The 26497-nt window shown below is 50.0% G+C and overlaps 3 protein-coding genes across 5 annotated transcripts; 2 read left to right on the forward strand and 1 right to left on the reverse strand.

The window, feature by feature from the left end:
* Window positions 1-12301, reverse strand: S100A1 (S100 calcium binding protein A1). 3 transcript variants are annotated; one of them, XM_063316699.1, is made up of 3 exons: window positions 12280-12301; window positions 1181-1350; window positions 1-302 (listed from the first exon to the last, which is right to left on the reverse strand). In XM_063316699.1, the coding sequence occupies exons 2-3, from the start codon at window positions 1319-1321 to the stop codon at window positions 159-161; spliced, it is 285 nt and encodes a 94-aa protein (XP_063172769.1). In that variant the 5' UTR covers window positions 1322-1350; window positions 12280-12301; the 3' UTR covers window positions 1-158. The 3 variants fall into 3 exon arrangements, with proteins under 3 accessions (XP_063172769.1, XP_063172767.1, XP_063172768.1); XM_063316697.1 differs by lacking the exon at window positions 12280-12301 and adding an exon at window positions 7777-7805; XM_063316698.1 differs by lacking the exon at window positions 12280-12301 and adding an exon at window positions 4633-4654.
* A 3419-nt stretch (window positions 12302-15720) lies between these two features.
* Window positions 15721-17386, forward strand: S100A13 (S100 calcium binding protein A13). Its single transcript, XM_063316666.1, has 2 exons — window positions 15721-15918; window positions 17063-17386. The coding sequence occupies exons 1-2, from the start codon at window positions 15766-15768 to the stop codon at window positions 17195-17197; spliced, it is 288 nt and encodes a 95-aa protein (XP_063172736.1). The 5' UTR covers window positions 15721-15765; the 3' UTR covers window positions 17198-17386.
* A 3903-nt stretch (window positions 17387-21289) lies between these two features.
* On the forward strand, window positions 21290-25934 carry LOC134506606 (protein S100-A14-like). Its single transcript, XM_063316851.1, has 3 exons — window positions 21290-21435; window positions 24398-24544; window positions 25514-25934. Exons 1-3 carry the CDS (start codon window positions 21406-21408, stop codon window positions 25643-25645), a joined length of 309 nt encoding a protein of 102 aa, XP_063172921.1. The 5' UTR covers window positions 21290-21405; the 3' UTR covers window positions 25646-25934.
* Window positions 25935-26497: the final 563 nt, after the last annotated feature.

Here is a 26497-nt window from a genome sequence, read left to right on the forward strand (position 1 = left end):
TTTAATAGGCAGCGCTGTCTCAGCAGGCGGGTTACATGGCCCCAGAAGGTGCTCCCTCGCGTCCCAGCCGGGCAGAGAGGCCGCGAGAGCAGAAAAGGTGTCGGAAAGGGGCAGCGAAGAGCCGCCGAGCCCCCAAGGCTTGAGCCCCCCCCTCTGGCTCAGGTGTTCTCCCAGAAGAACGTGTTGCTGGCCACTGTCAGGACAGCCACCAGGACCACGAACTCTTGAAAGTCCACCTCGCCGTCGCCGTTCTCGTCCAGGTCGTGCATGATCTTGTCCACGGCTTCCGTGTCCCTCTGGGCCTGGAACAAGAAACCAGACAAGAGTTTGGGGTGCGGTTCATCCTGGAGTCGGTGGGTTCAGCCCCGCCTCGGCACTCATCCGGCTCCCTGCCGCCTCTTCTGGATTCTGGCTCGTAAAGGGTTATTTTACTTTGTGGGGGGGGGGAATGGGAAGCTGGCATGCTGCAAGCCCCATCTTCATTCCCCCAAATTCCTTGCTCCCTGCAACGAGAGCTTTATTAAGTTCCTGTGTTAGGCCAACCACTGCATTTGCACAAGGCGTTGAATGCCATCAGCCAACAGGCCAGGTTTGCACAGACCGCTAAGCCAGCCAAAAAAAGAAAGGAAAAAAGAAAACCGAGGTTCACCAACATTAAACCGCTGTGCAAAAACTGGGGCTTTTACTGATTCGGTTCAGTCTTTCCTGACCAGTCCTGTCCAGTTAAAGAATGGCCAAAGATGGAGGCAGAACCTTGTTATCTAAACTAGACCCATCCCGTAAAGAAAGTAAACGGGGGAAAATGAAAGCGGGGGCCGGGGGGGGTGGTTGTCAGTCTGCAGCTGGAGACAGGCATGCATGAAAGGAAAGGCAGCTTTCCAACTGCAGAACGCTCCCCTTTTCCCATAAATTAAAACTAGTGTTTTAACGAAAAAAGGACATCCGTGTGCTGGTTCCTCACAACCCACTCCCATAAACTAATCAGTGTAGTAACGCCGCCGTCTGTGGTCAAGCCACACTGTGGTCCTCGGCTTCCTCAGCTCGATTCTTTTCATTCCTTTTCCTCCCACGCTAACCGACGCACCATCAAGCTCTGCAAACTTTCTTTGAAAAACTGCACGTCTGAAAGGAATTGGGCAGGGAGAAAACCAGAAGAATCGCGGACGCCGGGCCGCCGTACCCCCAAGAAGCAGCTGAGCTCGTTCTGCAGCAATTCCTTCAATTCTTTTTTGCTCAGCTTATACTTATCGCCTTCCTTGCCGGAGTAGCTGTGGAAGACAGCAATAAGGGCTTCCATCGCGTTCTCTAACTGCGACGTCATCCCGGCGGCCGCAGGAGCAGGAACGGAGCCTGCGGAGGAAGGCAGAGGGTGGTGAAGGCGCTCAAAAGCCAGGCCAGCCGATGCCGTCTTCGGCCCTCATCGCGAGGATCAAACCCACCCCCAGGGAAACGCCACCCCGGAGCAAGACTCTTCCAGACAGGTGCTCAAACTTCCAGAAGAGCAAAGGTGAAATGGAGACGCCGCCCCAAGCACCAGCCCTGCGGAGCATCTCTGAGGCTTAAGTTTGCAGGCGGGTGGGGAGCATTAAAGGACCGTTCTGCAGCGACGTGAATTCTGAAGAGGAAGGAAACAGGTCTCTCCATCTTGGCACTTGTTGCCAAGGAGAAGCCGGTGGAGAAACAGACAGCCGAAAGGGAAAACTCGGATCCCCGTTTCGGTTATACAACTGAGGAACGACCGCAGCCTACGTCTCAAAAGTCTCCTCTGCGGGGGTACAGTCAGGCTCAGATGGAAGAGGATACCGAGGCGTGAGGCCGACCCGCTTTCTCCCAAGCCTGCCCCCCCCAGTGGCATCGACGTTGCCCCCTTACTCAGCCTCACCTGGACCGACCCCCTCGCCTCTCTCCTCCTGAGGATCGCTGTGGGGCAGCCGCTGAACGCAGCTGACCTCTGCCCAACCAAATCCCAAATAGCCACCCAGGGGCCTTAAATAAACCCGGCGCGCCCTCCCTCTTCTCCTCCAGGAGAATCAGATGTCGGCAGCTGGACAGTCTGCCCGGGACGAGGGTGTCTGAATTTAAAGAGACAGAATTGCAAAATCTTTGTATTGCCCATTTAAAGACAGGCCACTTTGGAGAGAGAAACCATGCAACGGAGGATTCCCCGCAATGCTTTCCCACTGGATGGGCGAGGACGAGGAGATCCCTGTTTTCCAAGATGGATGCAAGTCACTTATCTCCAATAATCAGGGAAATAATGCTTGGAATCCACAACCCAGAAGGCCGAGTTCGGCGACCATGCGGAGGGATGTGCATGAAATCATTATGCATGAGGGCTAATGTCTGGTGGCACACACACCTATGGTTAGGCTGGACCGCTTCAGACCACAATAGGCTGCTATTGTTCGCCAAGGCCCCAGCTTCTCTTTCGCCCACGCTTGTCCAGCTGGCCTGTTTGCTCACCCGGCAGAATATTGCATAAAATAAGGATGACATCTACCAGTCCCTGCATATGGAGAGCTAGCGTGTCAAGGAGCAGGGTTCCAGCCTGTCTTGCTGTGCCGATGCCCTCCATGCAAGGGACTGCATATGATTTGGGATGGGGGAATCTGAAGTGGTATGGCCTGAACGTGAGCATAACAGTAACTAAGTCAGTATTAGTCATACCAAGGAGGACCTTAATCCTAAACCACAATGTAGAGTTCAGTTCCAGCTGACTGCCAGCCTGCCAGCCATGCCCTCAGCAAGCCTATTCCATTACATCCTACCGGCCCCTTTTTCGCTTCCCCGCTAGCAGTGCCACGGAGCTGAACTAAGATGTCAGATCTAACCTTTGCAGACAGAGAACTGGCCTCCCACCTTCCTAAGCCCTTCGAAAGGGCCCTTCCGTTGTTTTTTTTTTGCCAGAGCCGCCCTCTCTCCAGCCAAGAAATCTGGGCACAGCCGTGTGGATATGAGTCATGGAACCTCAACGGGGTTAGGGCTAGGCAGCTCGCCCGCTATTAATACCTCCAGGGTGGTTTCAGCCGCCAAGGCAGGCTTTCTCGGGGAAGGTGTAACCCATCCTTCCGATAAGAGATGGGGGATCAGGTGTCTCCCCCCAGCTCCAAACAGACAATGGGGACCATCCTGGGAGGCTACTCGGATGACGGGAATGAAAGGGGGCCTTTGTGGGAGGAAAACCTTCCACCCTGTACGGGAACAGAGGTGCTGCGAAACCAGATCCCAGGGTGAGCAAAGGAACTCGGGTCGCGTTACGGGCCTGGGACTTGAAGGATGTCCAAAGTGTTCCAGCATGAATGATGCAAGGGGTCGAATGAATTATGCAGTGGGCCATTGACCTTTTCCTGGGCTAAACAGGGCCAAAATCGGCTCGGGCCAGGCGGGCCAATGGTATCCGCTTCCATGCGTGGGAAGGAATCTCGGAAAGGAGTCCCAGGGGGGATGAGGCGGAGCTGCGCGGGCCGGTCGGAGGATCAGTTTGCTTGCAGACCAAAGGGACCAGGGTCCCAGGGACAGGTTGGGAGGCGGAGCCAAGAGGAAAAGCTGGCTCAGGGTTGGGGCTAGGAGCAAACAGGCAGCTCGGGAGGCGGGGCCAATGAACGATAGTATCTTGGGCAGAAGTACTTGGGTACCCGCATAAGATCCCCCTAATTTTGTAGCATGAGGGGGTGGGAAAGACAGCTCTCTTTTTTTTTATTATCCCAACCTGGTTAAACAAATTGGCAAAAATATTTCCCCAGTTCTACCCCTCGTGCAGTCACAGAGAAGGGAGAAAAATGTCAAATATTAATTCTCCAACTATCTGCAGAGCTGACTTGCCATTAACAACACAGCGGCAACATCTTTATTTCTCTATTTTTAAAAAAAAAAATAGGCTAATGCGAACGGCCTCATCGCAGCTGTGCTTTTGAACTGGCAGCCCGCCTGCCGTTCCAGGGGTCCCCCGCTTTTGGACGATGCAAAGCTAGTTGGTGCATGGATGGGAGACCACTAGGAAATGCCAATGCTGGAAGCTAGGCCGGGAAGTGGAAAATTCCTGGAAGATCGTCAGCTGTTTTTTATACTGCCCAACCATTCCCCCGAAACAGCTTCGTTTTGGCAAGCTGTGGATGTCGCCGGCCAAGAAAAAAAAAGATGAAGCATCTTCCGCAATTATCCTACAAAACTGTCCCCCCCCTTTTTTTTTTTTGGCAAGGGTGTGTTTGTGAAGGCAGGCGTGCTCCAAAAAAAGGGCATTCCCCCACATTGGAGACACGGCCAAGCCATGCCATGCAGCACCCACCATACCCCAGCAGGGGGCACTATGCTCTGCCACCTCTCCTGGCCCTAATCAGATTTTGCAAGACCCAAGTTATGACTCTCAGGTATTTGCAAGGGCCAGGCCCTCATTCCATCTGGCTGAATTCTGCTGGGGTTTCATTTTTCTTTCTCATTTCCTGTCCCCAAACAGTTGAGCAATTGTGCCAAGCTCTTACAGAATAACCCGGTCATTTTTCCAGGATGGATGGAATCCCGCGCTGGAATGTTCCCGTTGCCACCCACCTTACCACAAGCACTTGATTTATTTACTTTACAAAATAAACCCAGAAGTTGGGGGGTGGGGAGAGCGTCCAGGCCAGCAAAACACACCTCTTTGGAATTCGGCTGGTAATCTCCTTCCATGGACGCATCGTAACGCACGCTCCCATCACCGTGATCATTTTATCGTTCGGAAAGGCGGAGAGGAAGCCCGCATTTTGAGAGCAGTTGTCTTTAAAAATATCCCAAAAGTTGGGTTGAAGGCACGGCATTCCACAGGCCACGCATTCAACCCTTGCCCCTCTCAGCAGAGAGTTGTGCCCCATTTGTGCCACGTGCCACAGTTCTTCTCACTGGGCACAATGCCCCATCCCACGATACAGGCCCAACCTTTAATCCCTTTAAAGAGCAAGTTCAATCAACGAAAGCTTGAGCTGATTAACCTAGTCCAGAAAACAAACCCCAAAGGGCGTTTTCATCGTGGGCATGCTAGTGGGGGATGATGGGCATCCGAAGGTGACGCCTCTCAATGCCATTAGGGTGGGCTGATATCAAGGATTCCAAGGTTAGTCCTGGTGGGTTTTTAAAATATCTCTTTCCTTCAATCTGGAATATCTGTTTTCCAATATATCGGACCCCAGTGACTTATTCTCCTCTTCTTTTTTTAATCTCACTGGCCACGCTGGGATCCAAACAGGAGGGAGGGAGGGAAAGGCACAACACACACACAGACACATATCCAAAAGCTGTTTACAGCATTTTCCTCTTTGCCCAGACAAAGCAGCCATTGAGGGTTGTGGCCGGTGGCCCCGACGTTGCCAGCCTCCAGCCTTCTGTTCCTAAGAGCGTTAAAAGCCCCCTTTGAAGATGGAGAAACAGCAGTAGAAGGACCAAATTAATGGCAAGACCGAGAATGGGATATGGAATCCCAGAAGGATGGACTCCCGCTGGAGTGCAGGGCTGGATTGCAGCTCAGGCAAAATTGCTAAGGGCCAGGAGTCCCAGCAGGTTTTTCAAAAATTTTCAAACTTGGCAAAGGAAATGGATCAAGCCCTTTCAGTCCTCTAAAACCCAGCCCACCCCAACGGGCTTTACAATCCAGATTAAAACAGCCGCCAACGTCCAGTTTCATCCAAAGGGTTGTCAATTTCATGCCCGGACTTTTGACACAGCAGAATCTTCTGCCTGAGATGTGAGTTTGGGCCATTTTAAAATGGGATTTGGGGATTTCCCCCCCCCCTCCAGCCCTCGCTTCCAACAAAACAGGCATCCCTCTGGAGTTTTACGACACTGGCTTAATTATTTTCTTTTCCAACAAGTGGAAAATTGTGCAAGATCCTGGGTCACTGGCAGCCAGATTCCAGCAGTTCATTCTTAAGGCTTGCAAAGCAGAAAATTAAAATTAAAAGTGGAGGTCTGATGTGACATAAGCAGCTTGCAGATTGCCCACTCTGATTATTATTGATTATTATTTCAATTTCTGCTCCATTGAACCAACCGGGAATCACTTCAGCGCCTAGCAACTTATTTCTTGGGTGTTGGCCCAATTGTTTACTGTGATATTTTTCATGTTTTTGTAAGCTTGGAGGAGACACGCGGCTTTATTATTATTATTTCTGTTACCTGCTTATATTGTGACACACTGATGAATGGAAATTTTCAAACCCCTGCATGCATCAGCTGATAGATGATAAATAAATCATGCATACCAGTCATGCCTGGGAATGGCGAAATGGACTACTGAGGCCATCGGTTAAAAAGGAAGAAAAAATAACAAGTGATTCAACAAACAGCTGAACAAATCTGGAGATAATCTGCTGCCGATGGTTGGCTGGGAGAGTAAGAAATCCATTGAGCCATTAATCTCCAAATAATCTGGTTTTCACACCCTGGGCTCCCAACTCATTTGCAGAAGCTTCGAACTGGATTGGGACAAATTGGGGTGAATTCAAGAGCACTGAATTCCGTGCAGCAGGTGTTATGCAATGCTCCTGTCCATGCGCAGAGGGCTTTACTCACTTGCTGGAGAAACTGCAACTGTCTCTCACACACACACACACACAAACCTATTTTCCCCCATATTATCAGCAAAGACAGGGAAAGAAACAATGAACAGAGTAGCACCCCTCCTGGGCCTGGATTTGAATCCTGTTCAGCCAAGATGGGTCATTAGCTGGAAGATGGATGCCTAGCCGTAAAAATGGGTTCAGGCACCCCCCAGCCTCCTTTAACAACCCGAGCATTCGTTCCCAGCCAGTCCAAAGCCCAATGTCTCAATTTTGCAAACCTCACCCCCCTTGGTGAGGCTTACTCGCAGGTAAGTACGCAGAGAAAGACACTGCACATTTTCCTCCTTCCACCCACTTGTCTTGGCCAGCTTCTGCCCCAGACGGGCAGACGAAAAATTCTCCTGGCGTTAGATCTGAAATTTCGCTTTCTCCCTTGTGTTTTTGCAAAACAGCCAACCCATTTTCTCCGGCAGGAAATCTTTCCCACAACTTTGCCCCAGCAAGAAGAATTCTCATTTAAAGCCAGTTGATGTCTCCTAAAAAGTATCCTTATTATTATTATTATTATTATTGTTATTATTATAGAAGCAAAGCACAGTCCTAAAACCACACAACCTGACCAAGCAGCAGGAAAATGCGATTGAAACAAAAATCAACAAAGCCAAGTTTGCATGCATGGACTAGTGATTTCTTCTGCCTTGCCAGGTTTACATCCTGCCCTAAATGGCGCAGTGAAAAACCAAGGAACTGCGTCTGCCCAGCAGGCTAACCCTGGTTAGCCTAAACCTCAGTTAAGCTTTGTTTTTGGCGGCTGGGCACAGGATGCTAACTCCGCTATCTTTGGTTTAGTGGATTATCCAGGGGATCTTACGCAACCTCGCTCCCCAAACCGGTTAATTCAGCAACCAGGTGAAACAGTTGTGTGAACGCAGCCCTGCTGAATCGGCTGACCTTCTCCTCCCCCCTTGCATATCCCTGCTCATCTTGGAAAGGGAAGTGCGCTTGAAGTCCAACCCTGTCTAGGTTTTAGTTCAGCTGAAAATGTCATTTTTTGCTGCTCTTGGGGACAAAGATTCCCCCCCCCCATTATCTTTTGTAAAGTTTGCATTGGTCAATAAAATAAGCTTCTTCCTAGACTCAGCACCCAGCGAGAAAATCAGGCGGGGTGGGGGAACATGCCAGGGAGAGCAAATTCTAACCAGTAGGCAAGCCCACCCTCCCTACCATTTACACTGAAAGGACTTACTGAACGGGAGTGCGGTTGCTGGCCCAATTGAGGGAATGGCTTGAGTTCTGCCCTAAATCTAAGCCATGGACCACCCCCCCAGACCCACCCCACTGGGACAACCAATAGGGAGGATTTGGCAAGCGGGCAGCGAAGACAGATGCTGGTTTGTTTGGCCTCCCGTGGCCGGGCTGGAAGAAGGATGGAGAAAACAAAGCGTGTTTGTGCTGTGGTCCCCAAAGGCCACTGGTCAACCTGTTTCCTAAAATACGGGGGGGCGGGGCAGCTTTCTGCATCGCGCAGAGCTGAAAAATAAGCAGGGCTGTCTGTCCTTCGCACCGTGGACCAAGCCGACCCCAAATCTTGGTTGAGGGGGCTCTTGAAAGCACAGGGCCAATCAGCCCCAGCTTCAGGAAGGAGGTTCCCATTGAGGAAGGACCCAGCTGTGTTTTAGCAGGGTGGGCAACTGCGGCCCTTAGGCCGGGCCTGGCTGCGGGCCCGAGACTCTGCCCTATTTCTGGCAGCTTGCGCCAGGAAAAGTTTGCAACAATCAAAGATTAAAACGCTACTCACAGGCCCTAAGATAATAACACAGTGAGTTAATAAGGCAGCAAATAGTTCATTTTTGGGAAACGTCTTCTCAACGGAAGACCCCTGCGTGATCGATCCAAGGAGTGTTTTGCGATCACCCCTTCCTGCTGCCCCAAAAGCAGATTTGAAAAGGAAAAAGGCTGCAGGAAGCCTGTCTCGTCGGAGCCCTGGCAACTGAATCTCCTTCTGCAGAAGAGGCTAGCCCCTTCCTTCTCCCCCGCATCCCCGCCCACTTGCTCACCAGCCCGGCCAAGGTCCTCCCACCAGGCCACGGAACCGCTTCTCCAAGGAGTAAATGCTGCCCAGGATTTCAGAATGGGTGAGAGGAGGGATCCAGGAAGAGCCTGGCTGGATCAGCCAGATGCCCTTTGGGGATCCCCGTAACAGTGGGCTCCTCTGGCCAGCAACCGGCATTCATAGATTGTCTCTAAGCACTACACCGCACTGCCTCTTGATAATCCAGGCCGGATTTATTTATTTATTTTTGTTTTACTTATTTCTCAAATTTCTAACACTGCCCATCTCCCCCCGAAAGTGGGACTCTGGGTGGCTTACGATAAATTTCCTCCTGTAAGCTTGCTGGGGCTTGTCGTGGTTGTCTGGCTGGTGCACAGCCTGGGAAAACCAGTGGCGGGGAGGCCAGGCGTGTCGACAGGGAGCAACGTGCCTGAACGAGCACCAGGGCTCCTCTGGGAGGGGACGCCAGCCCCAACATCTGGGAACCCAGAAATGCGCAGTCTCTCTGCGGCGGCTGGCCACGATGCAGGAGAAACCAGTTCCGCTTGCCAGTCTAAGCTGGGTGTGGCAGAACCTGGCCTGGTGCTGCGTTTCGGGTCTCTGCTGCCCCTGTGAAAACGGGTGGGAAGGGGAGGGGCTGGGCTCATCTGCTGAAGGACGTGGGGCTTAGTCCAGATTTAATGTGGCTGGGCGTGTGGCTTTTTGTAGATGGGGAGGGAGAGTTGAGGGTAGGCTTGTGAGTGGTCGGAGCCTGTTGTATTTGAGGGCTCTGCTAAGATCTATCTATCCATCTATCTATTACATCTCTCCATCCATACATCCATTACATCCATTACATCTATCTATCCATCTATTACATCTATCTATCCACCCATCCATTACATCTATCTATCCATCCATCCATCCATTACATCTATCTATCCATCCATCCATCCATTACATCTGTTACATCTATCTATCTATCTATCTATCTATCTATCTATCTATCTATCTATCTATCTATCTCATCCATCCATCTGATACCTCTGTCTGTCTGAAGCCAGCCCATCACAATTTGGCCAACCAATAGCAACGTACCAAAATACATTTAATCACTGCTTTTTTTTTTAAGGGAGAAACCAGACTGTTTTACACCAAAACTACCAGCCAGCAGCAGCTAACCCAGGTTGCTCATATGCCTCCCTTCCAATTTTGCCCTTAAAGCAGAGGCAAACCAGTTCTGAGCCAGGATCCAGATAGGTTCAGATCACTCCCATCCGCCCCACTCTATGGCAAGGGACTATGGGGTCTGGGGTCCAACCCCTTTGGCAGGCCTCAGACGGCTGCTCTGCTGGGGTTCCATGGTCCGGTAACGTTTCCAGTGTTTCCCTCAAAGCTCAGCCTTGACGGTGCCCCAGGCAGGTCAGTGGAGAGCCAGCTACCCCAACCTGGTGCCCTCCAAATGGGCCAGGGTGCAGCCCAGGCCTCCATCTCATCTCTCTGGAAAGGAGGAACATGGATAAACCTCAACAGGCTTCTGTGGGGAGTCGGGGCCAATTAGAAAGTAGTTACAGGAGAGAGAAAACCAAGTCTGGCGGCTTTGATCCCTGGCAAATGCCACGCCTCCGGCAGCAAAGTTTATTTTGCAGCGGACGCCTGGCACAGCGCCCCATTGCCCAAATCCAACAGGAGCGGATTATCAGCACCATCATTATTAATTTTCTTTTCCTCCAGTAACTAATCTCCCCAACGACTTTCTCCGCCCAGGGCGAAAATCCCCCAAACTTCTCTGCAAAAGGGGAGCGAGCTTGGCACCTGTGGGTGTCAAGAGTGACACTGCAGACGTTGGGGGCATTTAGACTTTTCATTTCCCCCTTTGCTCGTTCACCCGGGGAGTTTCTGGAGCAGGGCAGAGATCCCTGGGCTGGATGTTTCAAGGAGAAGGGGGGAAAAAAACACTTTCACTCCAGAAAAGGCATTTGTTTCTTTGCCGGACGGGATCTACTATACCATCCCCAGCCAGTTGAATATATACACCCCAAACAAGGGGCGCCGCATTCTTCCAGCCACCAGGCCCCGCCTCTCACCTTCGCCTATGGCAATCTTTGAGAAGCCCCCAGGCAACAACCTGCTTGTGCAGAGCAGCAAGTGCCACTGGGGTGACCGTGCCTGTCCCCAAAGCCACCCGCCTCACACTGTGTGCCACCATTCAATGGCTGCTCCTTGGGATATCAGAAATGCAGACTGTCTGCTTTGCAAACCGCGTGGGCGCCCTGCCTTGGGGTGCAGAGAGGTGGGATGACGTAGAGGTGCATTCCTTTGCAGGTGGCATCACATCCTTCCGAGATGGCTAGCTTGCTTGCTCGCTCGCTCGTGATGCGTTCGTTTCATTTTGAGCATGTCGGGGAGGAGAGGAGACCCCTCCACCGCTGGAACTGAGGCAGGGGAGCAAGAAAGCTGTTCGCAGATGGGGGACCCCAGTGTTTCACCAGCCACGGTGGGGGGAAGGACCAGGGACAGGAAAGAGGGGACGATCTCCCGACTGCTCATTTGTCTCGGCAATGGCACCACAGAGTGGAAGAGGAAAATAAAATATATAGCATATAAATTAGCCAGAAATATTTGTGTGTGGGTGCAGAGACAGAAAGAGAACAGGCCTGGCTGGTGGGGCTGCTTAATGTGCTCCCAGGGTTCCAGGTCATCTGAAATGTGTTGGGGCCTGGCCGGGCAGGAATACGAGAGTTCGCAGAACTGCCTCGCCACTGTTCTTGCAAGTGAAGGAACGAGTCTGTTGCTCTAAAACCAGGAAGCCAAGGTGCAGAGGATAAGAGTGCCCCTGAGCATGTGCAGAAGGCCCTCCCCTCTCTCCCTCCAGACATCTTGGCATAAACTCTGAAGATTTAGCATCTCTTGAATCTGCTAAAGCAGTGTTTCTCAGCCTTGCCAACTTGAAAATGGGTGGACTTCATCTCCCAGCTATGCTGGCTGGGGAATTCTGGGAGATGAAGTCCACCCATTTTCAAGTTGGCAAGGCTGAGAAACATCTAAAGGATCAGAGTAAGAAGGACTGAAAAACGACATGCTACTTTTTCATTTCATAAGCGGTTTTCTTATTAAGTTGTAGCTTACTTCGTCTGGATTTTGTCAAAGTGTCCCCCTGTATCGTGGGAGAGGCAGACCGGGGTTTAAAATAAATGGGCAGACGCTTATTTTAAAGTTTACCACAAAGCCCCCGTTATTGCAGCTTTCTAAGAAGATGGAGAATTCGTATTTCTTCAAATTTTGCAAGAGAGTTCTTCCCGTTTTCCTTCCAGAAATGTGCACCCATCCAAAAAGACATGCCCTTCCTTTTTTTAAAAAAGTGCATCTGGCTAAAGGAGATGTTTTTAAAATAAGCATACTTGCAAAATTGCACTCAGGCACATCTGTTAGAAGAAACACAAAGGGAATTACGTCCTTCCTGGTGAAACTGATGCTGAAACAAGGGGGGGGGGGGGAAACGGGTGGAAAAATTAGAAAACGGAGCCCGGATGAAATGACGCACAGCTGCCCTGATGCAAAACCTCTGCAGCTGAAGAATATTTTCAAATGCGACGCACCAATACAAGTTGCATCAAACTCAACAGGCCCCCGCTGCATGTTTTCGGAAGGCCGATTTTTAAAAAAGTTTCTTTGCTGTCGGATGCAACATTTCAGGTTGTTTTTTTTTAAATCAACCTTGATTTGATTCTGCAGAAGGACCGCAAAGAATCTTTCCCGTAATTCCTAACAGGTAATTTGAGCTGTTTATTGCTGTCCAAATAAAACAGCAGCAGCAGCTTTGACCAAATCAGGCTCTCCTCTCATTTCTGTCAGAGCAGTCAAAAAGTGAACAAAAACCTCCCTTGAGGGGCAAACAGCCCCCGCTTTATTACAGATGACTGATTCGGAGGTAGACTGCGCCTGAAACTGGAGGCTCCCCTGATCTGCCATCGCTTCCCTCCGAATAAAAGAGAAATTCATGCTAATCTTACCAAGCAGCGTCTTTGACCCACTGCTTCAAATTGCAGGTTGCAAATAGCACCGGGGCTGAGCCACTTTTTAAAACATGCAGGTGGCCCCAACTGGATTGCAAAGCCAGACCTCCCTTTGGTTGATCAACCCTCCCCAACCCTGCCCCAAACCTTTTCCTTCCGTCTTCCAGCCCCCCATTAGATCTGAGCATACAAAACCAGAGATGTACCCCCCCATCTTATTTTCCAAATTCGACTGCCCAACACAGTTCAACCCCCATTTCCTCTCCTTCGCTGCTTAAGCCATGTTTAAGCCAGGATGGATCAGGTCCCGCTTTGTGCATTTTCTGCTTTCCAAACGGACTGAAATAGAACTTTATGGCCATCTGGATTTTATTGCGTTTTATATTTTTACCTTCTATTTGTATTTACATTTAATGTATTATTTATAGTTCGTACTGAATTTTTAAATTTTATTTTTTACTGTAAACGGCCCAGAGTCCCTCCTTGGGGGGGAGATGGGCAGAGACAGAAATTTCATAAATAAATAAATGTCAGGAAGCGCCCTTGGCTTGGCCGGGAGGGGCCAGATAGGCAATGTTGTGGGGTTTTCGACAATGCAGAAAATATAATCCGGGCCGGGGGGTGCTGATCAAACACCACCGGGGCCAGAACATCCTGTTTCCCTGCTCAGGCTGAGCCACAAGCCCTATTTCCCCTCCTCGTTTCCCAGCCAGAAGAGAATTCTGATCTCTTTGGCGGAATGAAACAGACTTTCCTGCAGGGCGTCTATCTGGCACTTCGTGCCAGGGTTGGAAGACCCAGGCACAAAGGCCCCCTTATGCGCCTGCCTTCCCTGCCCTGGCACACAAGGTCTGATTCTGTTTTGCATGGTGTTTTTGGGGTTTTCCCCTCCGCATTCTGAGTCAGGGTTTCTAAAGAAAACTTTGCGAGTGAAAAGGCATTGAGAGTGTTTGCAGGGCGGAGAGGAGAGAGGGCAGTGCACATCCGTCTGTGGAAAGAGAAACCAAATACTTCAGCCAACGGGCCCTGCTGCTTCGGACCATCCCTTCCCCACCTCCCGAGTCTGCCCGTATAAAACGCTCCCCTCGTTTCCATCTTGACATTTTTCCTTGCGAGGGACAGCTGTTGGGGTAAGTGGCGATGTGGCCCAGAGAAGGGGGCTGCCGTGCCAATTCTTTCCCTTTTCTGCCAAGTTTTCCTTTGTTTGCAGGGGGCACAGGGCCTGGGGGTGCCTTGGCTTCGCCCAACCTTGAAATGAGCTTTCAGAGACAGTTATACTTTTCCTGGTGCTTGAGAGAGACAGACAGACAGACGGTGGGTGGGTGGGTGGGTGGATGGGGTAGGTAGGCAGGTAGACAGACAGACACAGTAGACAGATGTGTACAATGGATAGATGCGATGGATGGAAGGAAGGAAGGAAGGAAGGAAGGAAGGAAGGAAGGAAGGATAGAGATTAGAAGATAGACAATGAAAGATAGATTAATAGACAGATGGAAGGAAGGAAGGAAGGAAGGAAGGAAGGAAGGAAGGAAGGAAGGAAGGAAGGAAGGAAGGATAGAGATTAGAAGATAGACAATGAAAGATAGATTAATAGATGGATGGAAGGAAGGCAGGCAGGCAGGCAGGCAGGCAGGATAGAGATTAGAAGATAGACAATGAAAGATAGATTAATAGATGGATGGATGGATGGATGGAAGGAAGGAAGGAAGGAAGGAAGGAAGGAAGGAAGGAAGGAAGGCAGGCAGGCAGGCAGGCAGGCAGGCAGGCAGGATAGAGATTAGAAGATAGACAATGAAAGATAGATTAATAGATGGATGGATGGATGGATGGATGGATGGAAGGAAGGAAGGAAGGAAGGAAGGAAGGAAGGAAGGAAGGCAGGCAGGCAGGCAGGCAGGCAGGCAGGCAGGCAGGCAGGATAGAGATTAGAAGATAGACAATGAAAGATAGATTAATAGACGGATGGATGGATGGATGGATGGAAGGAAGGAAGGAAGGAAGGATAGAGATTAGAAGATAGATAATTAGAGGATGGATGGATGGATGGGGTAGGTTGGTAGGTAGACAGACAGACAGACAGGCACAATGGATGGATGGAGAGAGAGAGAAAATGCATGAACTGCTGAACTGCATCGATTGGCACATTAATCCAAAGCCTCGCTCTTTGGATCTGCTTTAGAAATTAGAAGGTGTATAAAGCCATGCAGTTCAATGCAAGTGGGACCCTCTTTGCTGCAGAATAAACTGCAGACTGACTTCGGAGTAAATATATTTAGGGCCCTATCGGCAATCTGTGAGTGGCTCTCTGAAGCTTCCCTGTAAATCTACCATTTTTCGCCCCCCATCCTTGCCTCATACCATTCCACAAACGCAGCAGAAGGCACAATTATCCCCAAGATGTGATTCTTCAAAAAAGAGAGAGAGAGAGATAAAAATGCACAGAGGCAGCTTGTTCTCTAGGCGATGATGGTAGGTAGAACCTCCACCCCCAGGGGCAGTCTACCGCCTAGAAACCAGGATGCCAAAGCAAGCAGAAGGGCTTCCTTCACACCTTGCTTAGGGACATCTGTGAGATTTCAGGCAAGCCACCACAGCCCCCATCCTCTGGAGCTCTATCAGCTCAGGATTGTGCATCCTTCGACGTAAATTTTCGTAAAAGACTGAGGCTGGTTTCGAGGAGGCGTGACATTTTTTACTGCCAAATATCGGGAGGAGCTCTACTCTGCAGGGCTGTGGAGCCCCCAGCAAACCTCTCTCTCCGCCCCCCAGAACAACACCCCCCACCCCACAGAGCATTTCTCTTCCTCATTTTTGCAGCCTTCGGTTCGTTCCGCATCCATGCATCTGCTTTTCCGCGCAGGCTCGCTCCAACAAAACTCACCCCCGTGTGAAACTGAACACCATTAGGGTATTTTTCCTAGAGGTGTCCAAGAATGGCCGAGGTTCCTTTTCGTGGAAAGGTGTGGGATGTCTTGGGGCGGGGGGTGCGGATTGCGTTTCTCATTTCAAGGGACAAACGGCTTCCCAAAGCCATTTTTCACTTGATGCAAGCTCGGCAGCTTTGCATGAGTTCCGCACACCCACCACCACCACCACCTCTCCTCCTCTTACCTTGGCAGCCATTTTCCCCTGCCTGGCCCTCCTCCGACCGAAGACCGAAAATCTCTTTTCCCCGTCCTTTAACGCCATGGCCAGCAGCGAACTGACGGAGTTGGAGATGTCCATTGAAAAAATCGTGAGAACCTTTTTCACCTACGCCGATCGTGAGGGCAAGAAGCACACGCTCACCTCTGGCGAGTTTAAAGAACTGGTCGCCCTCCAACTCCCCAACCTCATGAAGGTGGGCACGCCGAGGGGGGCACCCGGGGTGGGGGCGGGGGCGAGCAACGGCTTTCCCCAAACAGATGGGGCAGGGGAAACTCCAGAGGCCGCCATCCCGAAGCCAACCGAGCCAACGTGGGGGCTCCCAAGACCCCTTCTGCTTTGGGGCGGAGCAGCAGGGTGGACAGGCTGGGCCCTGAGTCTGCCTTGCCCCTGTGCCGTGTCTTTACGCAAAATCCCCCCCCCCCAAGTTGCTAGTGCTCTTCGAAGACTGTGCAGGAGGAGGGAAACCCACCGTCACGGGTACCGTGTGTTGATGTTGACGCCATTCCTCACAGAGCGGAAAACGTAAATCCGTTTGCGCCAAGAGCTCAGCTGCATCTTAGAATAGGAACTGGAATGGAATGGAGTAATTCAGGACGGGCAAGGTTGGGTGGCCGGCACCCCCAATTTCTCTACAAGTAGTCCTCGACTTACGAGCACAATTGGGACTGGAACAGCCATTGCTGAGCAAGGCAGTCGCTAAGTGAGTAGTGCTCAATTTTACGACTTTTGCCATGGCTGTTAAGTGAGTCGTGTGGTTGTTAAGCGAGTCATGTGGTCGTTAAGTGAATCCGGCTTCCCCCGCTGAACTTTGCTTGTCGGAAGCCAGCAGGGAAGTAGCGATCGTGTGACCCCGGGATGCTACTGTCATAAATCCATGCCGGTTGCCAAGCCAAGCACCTGAAATTTGATCACATGGCCGCAGGGATGCTGCAACGGTCATAAGTGCAAGTTCCCAGCTACAAATCACTTTCTTCAGCACCGTCGTAACTCCGAACGGTCGCTAAACGAATGGTTGTAAGTCGAGGACTACCTGTGTTACAGTCCATGCATTGAAACAGGGCTCCCCAATCTGATGGCCTTCTAGATGGGCTGGATAAACCCGACAAATCAATCAATCAATCCATCACAGCTCCCATTATTTCCAGCCAGGATGGCTACCACCACCACCCACCATCTCCATTCCGCCATTTTCTCCCTTGAAGTTATCAACCAGAGCGTTGTCCTCTTCTCTCCCCGGATCTAACATCTGCAGCGTAGGTGTTCCTTGGTGAGAGAAAGGATTTTGCCAATCTGTACCCCGCAAGTGACCTTCCTTCCCTCCCATGTCTTTTCTGAAGAACGTCGGGGACCTCGACGAGAAGATGAGAGCCCTCGACGTCAACAACGACGAAGAGCTGAAGTTTGGAGAATATTGGCGGCTCATCGGGGAGCTGGCGAAGGAGATCAAGAGGGAGAAAGTGGGGAAGAAGTAGTGATGGGTGTGTGTGCGGGTGTGTGTGGATGTGAAAGTGTGTGTCAAGGAGGGGGGGATTCCAGATGGAGGGACGGGACCAGGAAATCATCACCATGCGCATCAGCAGGAGAAGAAACACACCAGAGTGTCAAGAGTCCTATACCACCCACTGCTTTCCAACATTCAAATAAAGCTCTTCATTCCAGAACGGTGGCTTTCAGGATTCGATGGGCAGACCGGAAGGAAAGGTGTGGGCGGGCGTGTGAGCACATGCGTGTGCAAGAGGAACAGGTTGCAGAGAGCTGCTGAAGGGAACCCAAGACGTGGGGTCCAGGAACGCTGCCGTCCTGTTTTGGGTTTCCAACTTGCATACAAACAGTTGCTCGGTGGGAATCTCAATTTACTCAAGGCCGAGTAGATGAGGACAGGAACGTAAATCAAAGCAGAGTCTCTTGGAAAGAAAGCTGGCCTGGATAGCTAAACCAGGCTGCAGCCAGCTATCTTAAGACAGTTACTCCCTTGCTTAGCAAGGAGCCTCATTGAACGCCTTTGCTCTGCTCTCTGCTTTGCTAGCTGAGTCCATGGCCTTGAAGGCCATGCCTCACCGTCTGGCTGCTCCGGCTGTTCTGATGGTGCCTGCGATGGATCAACCTCAGGTGATTCCTGGCTTGGTGTCTCCTGAGGCTGACGTTCCACTGGTTCAGCTGGGGCAGCTCCTTCTAAATCAGTTTTGGGCCTTGAAGCAGCAGACTCTAACTCAACCTGGAAGATCTTTCCAGTGGTCTTCTCAACATCTGTGAGACCTCCAGGCCCTAACGAGTCACCTGATGTTCTGTATGAAGGTCATTCCCACACCTACCTAAATCCTGTTGGCCCCCAAAATGCTCCAGTTGGCTGTGTCAATGTCTGCCTACCTGGGTTAGGACCTTATAGGCTTCTGCTACAAAATCCTGGCAGCTCTTGATAAACTACACGGCTACGCTTTAATTCTGTAATTTCTCCTCTGGGGTCACGCGAGGCCACCTCCAGCAGATGGGCCTGGAGGGGGAAAAGGAATTTAGTGCAGTTCATTGCAGAGGTTGCAAAATAGTGGTACACCTGGTAGCAAGGGTTATTTTTTGAAGCCACGTCTTCCAAGTAGGACTCAACCAAGTCAAGAACGTCCTTGAATGTCTCAATGCATCTCTCCTTCTCCTTGTCTTGACCACCTTTCTTCTAGGCTCATCCAAGCCTAGAGGGTTGGGTCCTATCTCTGCAGGGCTACCCTGTCATGACTTTTGGTCCTGGTGATATCCCTTCTGAGTCTTTCTCCTGATGTCGATCCATCCTGGAGATCCATCCTGGCCAAGAAGGACCTTTTATTCTCTGGGAGCTCTCCCTGGTCCTGAAATGGTTGTCCCCGGACAGCCATCATAACCAAGCAGCATAGACAACCCCAGGCAGATGGAACCAGAGATGGTGGTGAGATAAGCCAGGTTCCTTTGGAATCCTTCCACCAAGGGAACTCATGAGACCTTGAACGTTGCTTTCTTTTTAAGAAAAATAACCTCCTTTCCTCCTCAGATGGATCCCTGGCATGTCCTGGAAGCCCCCCACGCTTGCCAAGACCCTTAGATGAAACCCGTAAGATATAAACCCAACCACTTTTAGCAGGACAGGGTGGGAAGGACCAACCAGATGCCCCAGGAGAAACTAGGTCCTCATCTTCACTGCGTTTGGCCCCAGAAAAGTCTTGCCTTGGCCCTCGAGAGTGTGTGTTTTTCAGCGCTAGCCTGGGAACAGAGCAACCCCTCCCACTGGGCTGGGCAGGCGGGCGGGGCACCCCATAATACTCCAACTCCTGGAAGGCTGCTGAGATGCCTCCACCCCTTGGGAGAGCAGCTAAGTGAGAGACCAGCTCAACGAGTTATAAGGTGAGGATCTGGCCCAATCCAGGAATGAGAGCCGTCCCTGTAAACTAAGCTGGAAATGAAGCATCTCAGTTCCTACGGCGTGTGTTGGATACGCAGAGCGACTCTGGCAGGGTGAATTATGCGCCCAGGAATTTAGTCCGCAGGGTGTTGATCTGTCACAGCCGGTGACTATGGAGATGGGATTAGCTGCTAAATTGACACTGCATTCAATCTGAGACTCCGTGTGGGAGAGACAGAGAGAGAAAAAGCAGAGAAGGAAATGCATCAAATCCCTACGTAAATAACGTGTCTTGCGAAGCCACCCTCCCATGGTCTTAAATGATGGCTCATGATGTATCCCACGGTTACACGGTGGGCTGTTTGCGGTGACCCCTAGCAGCTTGGGTTATGCAACAGGGCTGAACCACGGTTTAACACCACGGTTTAACACAGTTTAAGCCACGGTTTAACACTTCAGGAGCTGGCCTCAAACGCCGCACAAGGCCGAACGGAAAGGGACTCGCAAGGGGGGCCAGGGACTTGGCTTGGAGAAGGAGCACATGCTCACTTGGTAACTTTCAGTCACAGAATTGAGGTTTGGAAGGGCTGGGAGGATCCACAGAGATCATCTAGTCCAACCCCCTGCCCAGAGCAGGAATCTGCTACTACGGCATCCCCGAGAGAGGGCCGCCTGTCCAGAGAAGACAGATCCCATCCCTTCTTTGTGCTTCACATACAAAGCCTTCACAATATTGGCAAGGGGTTCCTACATGCTTAAGCTCCTTCCGCACACATGGGAAGATCCATGCGCCTGACGGAGGTGATAAAAGCTTAGTTCACTAAACTGGACTTCACACAATGGTCCTGAGAACACGCCTGACCTCCATTGCCCTCACAGCTGGGCCCTGCTGAATTCTTTTAGTGAACCATTCTACTCCAAAGCTAAAGCTGGGGGTGGGGGAGATTTAGTGGACCCCCCAAAGGCTCAGTGAGGGGGCAGAGAGTCCGAACAGAAGTGTTACACTGGAAAGTGGACACTGGAAGTAGAATAACTATCCAGAGAAGACAGATCTTCACCTGGTCAGTTCACACCAAAGTCCAAAAGTCCAGCTCAGACTCCCATAAAGACTGCTGGACAAACAAAGCCAGAGACCTGATAAACAAATATTATTTAGGCCTTTAGGACAGTGTGGAGTGGAGAGCTTTCAACGCTGGGCTCTCCAAACATTGCTTACGGCCCAGGTACCAGAAGCTGGAGATGCCCTTCTATAAGCAGGACCTTCTTGAGAACTTCCAAGAAGGGCAGCTTTTCAGACAGAGACCTCTTTGCCCCGGGACCAGATCCCACTCCTTCATTTGTCAGAGCTCCTGAGGGATCTCCCTGCCACCCTCAAAGCTCAGAGACATCTCTAATGGAGCCTTGTCCAATCTTAACCATTCTAGGAGTCGCAAACATCTCCTAGAAGCTTCCTCCAAAGGTTTTGGAAGGGCGAGGAGAGGGTCCAGCTGTCCCGGAATCCTGAACTCAGACGTTCCATGGGGGAAAGGTAGTGGCAGGTACCCCACAGCAGTGGGAGGGAAAGGGCCCTTCCCCTCAATTAATCAGCACCTCAGAAGCCAAGACAAAGAAGTCAACAAGGAGAACCGGTGAACCTGGACAATGGTGGGAGGGAGGAAGATCCCTTCCAAACAGGCCATCCGGATGGCTCATCGACCAGCTGTGACTGAGAAATGGGTGGCGCCTGAGCATTCCTTCTGGCAGAGGGCCAGCCGGTGCAACGAGAACCATTGCACCACAGCTGCAATCTCCTGCTGCTTCCATAAGGTGTCTCTCGGACACACCTTCCGGAGGTATAAAACAGTGGCAGGGACACAACCCACATCAGCACGTCCAATTCCTCGGAGCAGGTAAGCCAGCCTTCCGTCTTGCAGTCCCTTCCCCAAACCGAGGGGGAAAATTGCGGGGAGGGGAATGCCTTCCCTTCCCTTCCCTTCCCTTCCCAATCTTCTTTGCAACCTCCCCTCCCTTCCTTATTCACCGAACCCTCCTTGGTTGGACAAGTTCGGGCAGCTGGCAAGCCCTTGCTTTTCCAAACTTGCTGCAGCAGCCCCGGGAAGATCATAGAGGGTGGGAAGGGTTGGTTTCGAAAGCCAAGACAGAAGCAGACGGAGCTTTTTTTTTTTTTAAAGACCTTTTTGGCTCTTCCAAAAAGTCGCCTGTGATAGGACCCCTGAGCCTCTGAATCTGGGAACCGCTCAAGGGACCGGCCGCCATCGAACCACCTGAAGGGGGAATTTTGCCAAGACACCGAGGAACCGACCAGTTTGAAGAGAGATGGGTTGTCGATGTTGCAAGAAGCGAAAGGTGAGTGGGAAATGGGGTGGGGGGTTGGTTTTTTTCTCCCTGGAGAAGGGCGAGGAAATGCAAAGAAGCCCTCTGGATGGAGGAGAATGTGCATGATCTGAGGAAGGTCTTGAGATGCAATGGGGGGGTGGGGGGGGGGAGAATCTCCAGGCATAAACTTGAGAGAAGGAGAAACCTCCGTGTCATGTGTGATAGGCCGTTCGATGGTGGTGTTGCCCTAAACTGGGTTGCGTTCCTTGCTCCCCATTTTAGAACAGGGCCTTCAATCCAAAGAATAGAGATTGAGAAAACAGATAATCTTCAGAAGAGGCAACTGGACAGAGAGGGTGGCCCCCATCCCAACCCCGGTGAGGAATCATTTAGAAGAAAACCCTAAATCTTTTCTCTACAGTCCCCAGATAGAGCATGGTTCTAAGAGCTGTACGGGGCAGGAAGGCCAATTCCAGTGAAAAATTATGACAAATCACCGAAGAAGAATAATAAAAACAGTTTGGCACTGGAGACGGGTCCCCCTTTACCAGCAGCTAGAAATTTGCTAGGGGTGTTCAAATTTGGGTGCCTACATGGAGCAGGGGGGCCTTTCCAAAGCTACAATTCTCAAGACAAGGTCTTTCAGGATAACCGTCTCCTTACAATAATCAAATGTTTTGGACCGAGACAGCTTTCTCTGGCTCTGTAGGACATGGGCTTATGGAGAAAAGCTACCTATCTGGTCGCTGGGAGTTGAGAATGACTTGATGGCACACCTTCCATCCATCCATCTGGACACTGGCATGGGGTCCTATAAAGATTTGCTCCACCAAGCACCACCACGTTTTTTTTCTCCCGAGCCACGATGAAACCCTTGAGCTGGGGAACTTGGCCAGGATTTCCATCAAGAAACAAAAATATTGCCAAGTGTAGCGCTGAGTCAGTTGCTCCCTGTGGCAGCAAAGAACCAGAGGAAAAAGGGAATTGGGTTTTGGAAACGTCAGAAGATCAGGAATATATCGGAATCAAATACGGATCGCATTCTGGATTCCAAGCCAGCAAGGCAATCACAGTCTTCCTCTCCTGCCCCAGTTGCCGCCTCTAAATTCAGTTCAAAACCTATCGAGGTAAAACGGCTTAGCTGTTGGAGGAATGAGGTTGAACCCAAGGGAACGCCCCAACGCATCTGCCTCTCTTTGGCACCCAAGCAGGTTCTTCCAGCAAACAGTTTTTAAAATGCTTTCTTCAGTGACAGACACAATGCAGAATTTTGGGGCATTGGGAAGAATGGTTAACGCGGGGAAAGATTTCCAAGATCCCTGTCCCGCTGGTGAGAAACCTCAAAGAGAATCCAGATGTTGTGTTACTCTGACTTTAATTTCAGGGATTTCCCCCCTGCCTCCCCCAAGCAGGAGGAAAAAAGATTCTTCTTAAATATCAGAAAAATTTATAGCACTCCAAATACTGGAGAGGGCTATTTCTGGGACCCTCAGCTACCATGGTCAGTGGTGACAGGGCTAACCTCTCTCCTAAAGCCTATTATAATCTTCGCTTTAAATCCTGGGAAAGCTAGTCAGGATGGCATTTCAGATGCATCCAAAGCAAATCATCCTTTCTTAATTTTATCATCCGTACCAGTCTCAAACCCAACTGGAAAATGTAAATATATCATCTAATTTGGCAGCTCCTGCATTTAAACATTGGTAAACAAAGTACGTGTGTGCTGGGGAATTTGCAATGTTTATGTTGCTTTGGGGTGGCCTGAAAGAATGAGTAATGTAGCCAAAGACGTGACCTTTATTTGGAAAAACTGAAGAAAAAAAAAAGGAGTGGGGAAATCAAACTTTTGATGGAGAACGCTCTGAAATACAGGTTTCACTTCCTCAGAAAAGTCAATTTTGCAGCATTTTTCTATCTTCCCCAACATTTTGCTCCAGCAGCCATTTCCCCCCCCCCACAATCCTCCCAGACTGATGCTGCAGCCAGAGCATTCTGGGAAATGCAAAATGGCTGCCAATCTTCCAAATACTGTGGCTATGGGCAAAGTTCTCTTCCATGGTCCCTAGCTGAGAACTCAATGTTTCAGGACTGCCCTTGATGCTTTAAAAAAATGAAATTTGCACATTGGGTGTGCTTGGGGGTCCCTCAAATGCAAATTGGGCCCTGCATTTTGGGTCCGGGACACGTTCAGAACAGGAGCTGTGTGAAACTGATGGATTCCATCATGAGATTTAAAAGAACCCAGCCTTGACTTCACTTTGGGCTAAATCTGGATTTAGGAATGGCTTCTTCAGCAGCTCGCCTTCCATCCAACAGCTCCTTCTCTTGAGATGCATCCTGGCTTGTATGAAGCCAAAGCTGAGATGCATCCTGGCTTGTATGAAGCCAAAGCTGAGATGCATCCTGGTTGGTATTAAGCCAACATAGTTAAAAAACGGAACACTGCATGGGTTTGGATGACCAGCTCGGATGAAACACCCATTTGTAGGGTTGATCAAAAAATCAATCAACCTATAAAGCTTAGACGTCCCTTAGGAAGAGGCTCACAATATTTAGGATTGGCTCTCAGCCCTGATAGGAGGTTCCCTCCCAGCTGGGACTTGGTGCTTCTTAGCTGCCTTGCAAAAACTGAAAAGGAGGCAGATGAAAGTCAGGAGGGATTACCTGCCCTGGCACCATCTCAGGTGGATGGGCTCTGCCTGGCGTGTTGGGTCTCCATCAAGAGTCCCACATCGCTCTCCTAGGCTGGGGAATTGCGTTTCCTCTCCTAAGAGAAGAGGCTGGGCTGGAAACCGTGCCCCAGACTTTGGCATAAAAGGTTTGGGCGTGTTAATGAGTTGGGTGTTTCAGGGACGGTGCTGTCATGTGGGAGGGAGACCGGCTGGTTGGACAACTTTGAGCAGATCGCAGGATTGTGCTGCTGGGCTGAATCTTGCCCGTCTTCTTCACCCTCACCTGTCTTCTCTTCCCCCCCATCTCCTGCCCGTTGCAGGACAGCCAAGAGCTCACCGACGTCGAACGGGCCATTGAAATTGTCATCAACAACTTCCACTGTTACGCCGTCAAGGGCCGCAAAGAGTGTCTGACGGCCAATGAGCTGAAAGATCTGGTCGGGCAGAGGCTGCCCCATTTAGCCAAGGTGAGGCGATGTGCCGGACCGCCGAGCTGCACGGGTCCAAAGGATGGATCGGGGCCCAGGCCAACCCCGAAAGGAGCCACTTGATGGGTTAAAACCTCACTGAAAGCCTTCTGGGCTTCTCTGAAAGGAATGAGGGAGGTCTGAAATTCCCACCTTTGGGGCCACCACCAAAAAGGCCCCGTCTCGCATCCTCTTTACATTGCAAGGATCTCCTTTAGTAAATTAAAAGAAACTGTGTTACTTTTTTTTCTTTTTTTTTTACCAGCTTTTGCTGCTGGGGCAGGCAAAAATCCAGGTTGCATTTCAAAGGAATAAAATCTAGCCTGCATTTTAACGCAAACGTCCAGTTTGCATTAGGGCGATGTTTAGTTCGCAAGCTTCCTTAACTCTGTATTTTATATGTGCAAATGGTTTAGTTTAGTTAAACAGTATTATCAGATGGATTGATTACGTGCTGTCGAGTTAACATCGACGCTTAGCGACTGTATAGATAGATTTTATTCCGGGATTTCCAAGCAATACCCAGACTGAATTTGTTATGCTCTGTCAACGGGCCGGTCTCTGGATTTTGCTGTTCAAAATGTGCACAAGAAAGCACGTTAGAGAACAAAAATGTGTACAGAAATAATAAAAATGAACAAAACGGCAGATCCAAAAAACATATTAAAGAAACTTGCTTGCAAAACCATGCGCTAATTAATAAGGGTCTGCCAACAACCTACCCAAAGTAGATTCTATTAAGGAACACGGCTCCTTGTAAAGTGATTGTAAAATAAAAATTTTAAAAAGCGATTAAATCCATCAAAGTTACTTATCTTAAAAGCAATGTGGTTTAAAAACAAAACAAAACTGGAGACCTTGCTTTTTAAAAAAAACAATACCAGGACTGCAAAAAAATGCGAAACTGAAATAGATTTGGCCGTTCTTCATTTTGTAAATGTTTCATCGGCTCCTTTCCCTCCCTAACAGAGCGTTGGGCCATTGGAAGAAAAGATTGAATGTCTTGGAGATAATGAAGAGGCAAAACTCCAGTTTGGAGAATATTGGGATATAATGGGAGATGCCGCGAAAGGTTGCCACGAGCCGAAAGGGAAGAAGTAACAGGCGGAGACGGATCCAAAAGACGACATTGGACCCATTGCACAGAAGAACTGGGCGATTCCCACCTTGATCTCCAGTGTATTATTAATACAGTGTTAATATTTTGGGACTCTTCCTACCCACTCATCTTCCTTTCCTAAGGTTTTTATCAAGAAACTTTCCACCACAGAGCCAGGAGGCTTTTATTCCGGAAAGGCACCATCCCAGGCCTTTTCCAATTTTAATTTTCAGAGCTCCTGACGCCCAACTTTAGAATTTTCCAACCGTTTGGGCCTTTTTTTCCCCCCCCCCTTTTTTCAGCTGAGCTCCGAAAACGCAAAAGGTCCTCCGGATCCAGAATACTTTCCGTTTTCAACTCTGAGGTTGGCAGCGTTTCATACCGGGACTTTTAAGCCCCCAACGGTCCAGTTCTGCACTTTTTTTTTTTAAATAGCCACTCAGCTTTGAAAAAAAGAAAAACCTCCCATTTTCAAACCTGTACCTTTGCATCGAAGATTTCTTAAACTTTCTGTTAAAATATATATATATATATATATATAAAGATGCACATTGAATTTTATATATCCCTGCCAAAAACTGAAAGCCATAAATTGAATTTAAAAGTTTGATTCTCCCAGTTTGCTTCTTTGCTCGTTTTTTATTCTCAAAGTCCATTTCCGTTTCCCTTTTCACGGAAGTAAATAATAGCATTTGCCAACAGAGAAGGCCCTTTTCCGATGAGTTTTTCTCGCAGGCTTTTCCACATTTACCATCTTTTACAAGCAACAGGGTTTAGAAAGAGGAGGTAAGTTGAGCCAGCAAAAGTTGAGAAAGAAGAAATGTTATGGACCCAGAGCTGGGTGGGTGGATCTA

The sequence above is a fragment of the Candoia aspera genome, chromosome 17, assembly GCF_035149785.1.
Source record: "Candoia aspera isolate rCanAsp1 chromosome 17, rCanAsp1.hap2, whole genome shotgun sequence".
Classification (NCBI taxonomy): domain Eukaryota; kingdom Metazoa; phylum Chordata; class Lepidosauria; order Squamata; family Boidae; genus Candoia; species Candoia aspera.

Bases quoted from the DNA above. Each gene is read 5' to 3' on its own strand.
- S100A1 (XM_063316699.1), bottom strand. From the start codon at position 1,321: ATGACGTCGCAGTTAGAGAACGCGATGGAAGCCCTTATTGCTGTCTTC. The intron at 303-1,180 runs GTACGGCGGCCC...TTCTTGTTCCAG, and splicing joins AGCTCAGCTGCTTCTTGGGG to GCCCAGAGGGACACGGAAGC.
- S100A13 (XM_063316666.1), top strand. From the start codon at position 15,766: ATGGCCAGCAGCGAACTGACGGAGTTGGAGATGTCCATTGAAAAAATC. The intron at 15,919-17,062 runs GTGGGCACGCCG...TCTTTTCTGAAG, and splicing joins AACTCCCCAACCTCATGAAG to AACGTCGGGGACCTCGACGA.
- LOC134506606 (XM_063316851.1), top strand. From the start codon at position 21,406: ATGGGTTGTCGATGTTGCAAGAAGCGAAAG. The intron at 21,436-24,397 runs GTGAGTGGGAAA...TGCCCGTTGCAG, and splicing joins GATGTTGCAAGAAGCGAAAG to GACAGCCAAGAGCTCACCGA. The intron at 24,545-25,513 runs GTGAGGCGATGT...CCTCCCTAACAG, and splicing joins GGCTGCCCCATTTAGCCAAG to AGCGTTGGGCCATTGGAAGA.